The following is a 5,000-nucleotide window of genomic DNA, read 5'->3' as shown; positions in this document are numbered from 1 at the left end:
ACAGAGAGAGAGACAGAGAGGTTAACAGACTGGGGGGTATCCACTAGGAACTGAAATGGGAAGGAACAAACGTGAATTTGTCCGATAAGGAACCATAGTTTTCGTTGCACTAATGAACACACCTCAGGCAGAGTGAAATATCACCGTCAATTACCGGATTATAAGCCGCAACTTTTTTACCCCCTCAGGCTTTGAACTTGCGGCTTAAACAACGACGCGGGCTAATATATGGATTTTTTACCGCTTTCAAATTTGTGGGTCCTGACAGCGTGGAGCATTGTCCCCAAAAAATAAAATCCACTGTCGTCAACGGGTTTGGAAAGGCTGGACTGCTCCGTGTTGAAGAGGGCTCAGCGGGGGGGGATTTGCCTCCGGATGAAAGTGACGAGAGCGACAGTGAAAACGATCCCAATATCGGATGAAGCAATTCTGAGGATATTCAACTCCGACACCGAAGGAGATTGTTTCAGTGCACAGGAGGAGGAAAATAGTGACCAATGACTTTCTTGGTAGGCTACTGTTTACTGCTAATTTTTTAAATTTATTGTTGTTTACAAGCCGTGTTTTGTTAAAGCCTGTGTAAAGTTAATTTGTTTCAATGTACCGGTTAGGCACCTGCGGCTTATAGACATGTGCGGCTTATTTATGTTCAGAATAATATTTTTTTTTTTTTTAATTCAGTGGGTGCGGCTTATATTCAGGTGCGCTCAATAGTCCGGAAATTACGGTAAATGACAGTGTATTGATAATATGGTATAGAGGTGTAGTGGTGATGTGTTATAGTGTAGTAGTATAACAGTATTATAGTAGTATTAATGCAGTACTCACCACCTCCAGTTTGCTCTTGGGGACTCTATAGTAGTACTATAGTATTATAGTAGTACTATAGTATTATTGCAGTACTCACCACCTCCAGCTTGCTCTTGGGGACTCTATAGTAGTATTACAGTAGTACTATAGTATTATTGCAGTACTCACCACCTCCAGCTTGCTCTTGGGGACTCTATAGTAGTACTATAGTATTATTGCAGTACTCACCACCTCCAGCTTGCTCTTGGGGACTCTATAGTAGTATTATAGTAGTACTATAGTATTATTGCAGTACTCACCACCTCCAGCTTGCTCTTGGGGACTCTATAGTAGTATTACAGTAGTACTATAGTATTATTGCAGTACTCACCACCTCCAGTTTGCTCTTGGGGACTCTATAGTAGTATTACAGTAGTACTATAGTATTATTGCAGTACTCACCACCTCCAGCTTGCTCTTGGGGACTCTATAGTAGTACTATAGTATTATTGCAGTACTCACCACCTCCAGTTTGCTCTTGGGGACTCTATAGTAGTATTACAGTAGTACTATAGTATTATTGCAGTACTCACCACCTCCAGCTTGCTCTTGGGGACTCTATAGTAGTATTACAGTAGTACTATAGTATTATTGCAGTACTCACCACCTCCAGCTTGCTCTTGGGGACTCTATAGTAGTATTACAGTAGTACTATAGTATTATTGCAGTACTCACCACCTCCAGCTTGCTCTTGGGGACTCTATAGTAGTACTATAGTATTATTGCAGTACTCACCACCTCCAGCTTGCTCTTGGGGACTCTATAGTAGTATTATAGTAGTACTATAGTATTATTGCAGTACTCACCACCTCCAGCTTGCTCTTGGGGACTCTATAGTAGTATTATAGTAGTACTATAGTATTATTGCAGTACTCACCACCTCCAGCTTGCTCTTGGGGACTCTATAGTAGTATTATAGTAGTACTATAGTATTAATGCAGTACTCACCACCTCCAGCTTGCTCTTGGGGACTCTATAGTAGTATTATAGTAGTACTATAGTATTAATGCAGTACTCACCACCTCCAGTTTGCTCTTGGGGACTCTATAGTAGTATTATAGTAGTACTATAGTATTATTGCAGTACTCAGCACCTCCAGCTTGCTCTTGGGGACTCTATAGTAGTATTATAGTAGTACTATAGTATTATTGCAGTACTCACCACCTCCAGCTTGCTCTTGGGGACTCTATAGTAGTATTATAGTAGTACTATAGTATTATTGCAGTACTCACCACCTCCAGCTTGCTCTTGGGGACTCTATAGTAGTATTATAGTAGTACTATAGTATTATTGCAGTACTCACCACCTCCAGCTTGCTCTTGGGGACTCTATAGTAGTATTATAGTAGTACTATAGTATGATTGCAGTACTCACCACCTCCAGCTTGCTCTTGGGGACTCTATAGTAGTATTATAGTAGTACTATAGTACTATTGCAGTACTCACCACCTCCAGCTTGCTCTTGGGGACTCTATAGTAGTATTATAGTAGTACTATAGTATTATTGCAGTACTCACCACCTCCAGCTTGCTCTTGGGGACTCTATAGTAGTATTATAGTAGTACTATAGTATTAATGCAGTACTCACCACCTCCAGCTTGCTCTTGGGGACTCTATAGTAGTATTATAGTAGTACTATAGTATTATTGCAGTACTCACCACCTCCAGCTTGCTCTTGGGGACTCTGCAGATGCAGTTGGTCCCAAAGTTGGTGTCCCGTGTCTGGATGCATCGAAGACAGCACAGGTTCTCGTATCCCTGTTTCTTCCACTTAGCGATCAGATTCTTATCAGCATAACTCTCCTTTATACAGTAGTCATACAGCTCTACGCACACACACACACACACAGGACACAGGACGCACACACACACACACACACACACACACACACACACACACACACACACACACACACACACACACACACACACACACACACACACACACACACACACACACACACACACACACACACACACACGACAGAGAGAGAGAGAGAGAGAGAGAGAGAGAGAGAGAGAGAGAGAGAGAGAGCATTATACCTAAAAACCCAAACCCTAAAATAAGCAAACTCAACGCTCCACTAGCCTCTGCATCTTATATATTCAGTGTACGACGGTCTTCCTCTGCTGACGGTCTTCCTCTTATGTAACAGTAATATTATCTACCTCTGCTGACGGTCTTCCTCTTATGTAACAGTAATATCTATCTCTGCTGACGGTCTTCCCTCTTATGTAACAGTAATATCTATCTCTGCTGATGGTCTTCCTCTTATGTAACAGTAATATCTATCTCTGCTGACGGTCTTCCTCTTATGTAACAGTAATATCTATCTCTGCTGACGGTCTTCCTCTTATGTAACAGTAATATCTATCTCTGCTGACGGTCTTCCTCTGCTGACGGTCTACCTCTTATGTAACAGTAACATCTATCTCTGCTGACGGTCTTCCTCTTATGTAACAGTATTATCTATCTCTGCTGACGGTCTTCCTCTTATGTAACAGTAATATCCATCTCTGCTGACGGTCTTCCTCTTATGTAACAGTAATATTATCTACCTCTGCTGACGGTCTTCCTCTTATGTAACAGTAATATCTATCTCTGCTGACGGTCTTCCTCTTATGTAACAGTAATATCTATCTCTGCTGACGGTCTTCCTCTTATGTAACAGTAATATTATCTATCTCTGCTGACGGTCTTCCTCTTATGTAACAGTAATATCTATCTCTGCTGACAGTCTTCCTCTTATGTAACAGTAATATCTATCTCTGCTGACGGTCTTCCTCTTATGTAACAGTAATATCTATCTCTGCTGACGGTCTTCCTCTTATGTAACAGTAATATTATCTATCTCTGCTGACGGTCTTCCTCTGCTGACGGTCTTCCTCTTATGTAACAGTAATATCTATCTCTGCTGACGGTCTTCCTCTGCTGACGGTCTTCCTCTTATGTAACAGTAATATCTACCTCTGCTGACGGTCTTCCTCTTATGTAACAGTAATATTATCTATCTCTGCTGACGGTCTTCCTCTTATGTAACAGTAATATCTATCTCTGCTGACGGTCTTCCTCTTATGTAACAGTAATATCTATCTCTGCTGACGGTCTTCCTCTTATGTAACAGTAATATCTATCTCTGCTGACGGTCTTCCTCTTATGTAACAGTAATATCTATCTCTGCTGACGGTCTTCCTCTTATGTAACAGTAATATCTATCTCTGCTGACGGTCTTCCTCTTATGTAACAGTAATATCTATCTCTGCTGACGGTCTTCCTCTTATGTAACAGTAATATCTATCTCTGCTGACGGTCTTCCTCTTATGTAACAGTAATATTATCTATCTCTGCTGACGGTCTTCCTCTTATGTAACAGTAATATCTATCTCTGCTGACGGTCTTCCTCTTATGTAACAGTAATATCTATCTCTGCTGACGGCGTTCCTCTTATGTAACAGTAATATCATCTACCTCTGCTGACGGTCTTCCTCTTATGTAACAGTAATATCTATCTCTGCTGACGGTCTTCCTCTTATGTAACAGTAATATTATCTATCTCTGCTGACGGTCTTCCTCTTATGTAACAGTAATATCTATCTCTGCTGACGGTCTTCCTCTTATGTAACAGTAATATCTATCTCTGCTGACGGTCTTCCTCTTATGTAACAGTAATATCTATCTCTGCTGACGGTCTTCCTCTTATGTAACAGTAATATCTATCTCCTGCTGACGGTCTTCCTCTTATGTAACAGTAATATCTATCTCTGCTGACGGTCTTCCTCTTATGTAACAGTAATATCTATCTCTGCTGACGGCGTTCCTCTTATGTAACAGTAATATCTATCTCTGCTGACAAGCGTTCCTCTTATGTAACAGTAATATTATCTACCTCTGCTGATGGCCTTCCTCTTGTAGAACAAGTCGAAGATATATCTGCTCCTCTGATGATGCAGTCTGAATATCGTCCACAGGGACTCCACCTTCCGCTTTCCCTCGTGAGGCTCCGTCTCGGCTGTAAGGAGACAAATCGCAACCTCGTCATCGATACAATACAGGAATTATCCAAGATTTCCCCCCATTCTCCAAGATTCCCCCATTCTCCAAGATTTCCCCCATTCTCCAAGATTCCCCCATTCTCCAAGATTCCCCCATTC

At 41.4% G+C, this 5,000-nt stretch overlaps 1 protein-coding gene across 1 annotated transcript in view; it reads right to left on the bottom strand.

Annotated features, from left to right (window-relative positions):
• LOC123732711 (protein BUD31 homolog) overlaps positions 1-4,858 on the bottom strand; it is a gene marked incomplete at its 5' end in the record, with an annotated part of 6,013 nt that extends 1,155 nt beyond the window's left edge. Inside the window, 2 exons of the mRNA XM_045711967.1 lie at positions 2,508-2,674; positions 4,736-4,858. Of these exons, the coding sequence (XP_045567923.1) occupies positions 2,508-2,674; positions 4,736-4,858 (290 nt within the window). The remainder of the gene's footprint in view (positions 1-2,507; positions 2,675-4,735) is intronic.
• Positions 4,859-5,000: the final 142 nt, after the last annotated feature.

The sequence above is a fragment of the Salmo salar genome, unplaced genomic scaffold (assembly GCF_905237065.1).
Source record: "Salmo salar unplaced genomic scaffold, Ssal_v3.1, whole genome shotgun sequence".
In the NCBI taxonomy this organism is placed as follows: Eukaryota; Metazoa; Chordata; class Actinopteri; order Salmoniformes; family Salmonidae; genus Salmo; species Salmo salar.
Note: the sequence above shows the minus strand (reverse complement) of the source record. Positions and strands in the feature narration are given on the sequence as shown.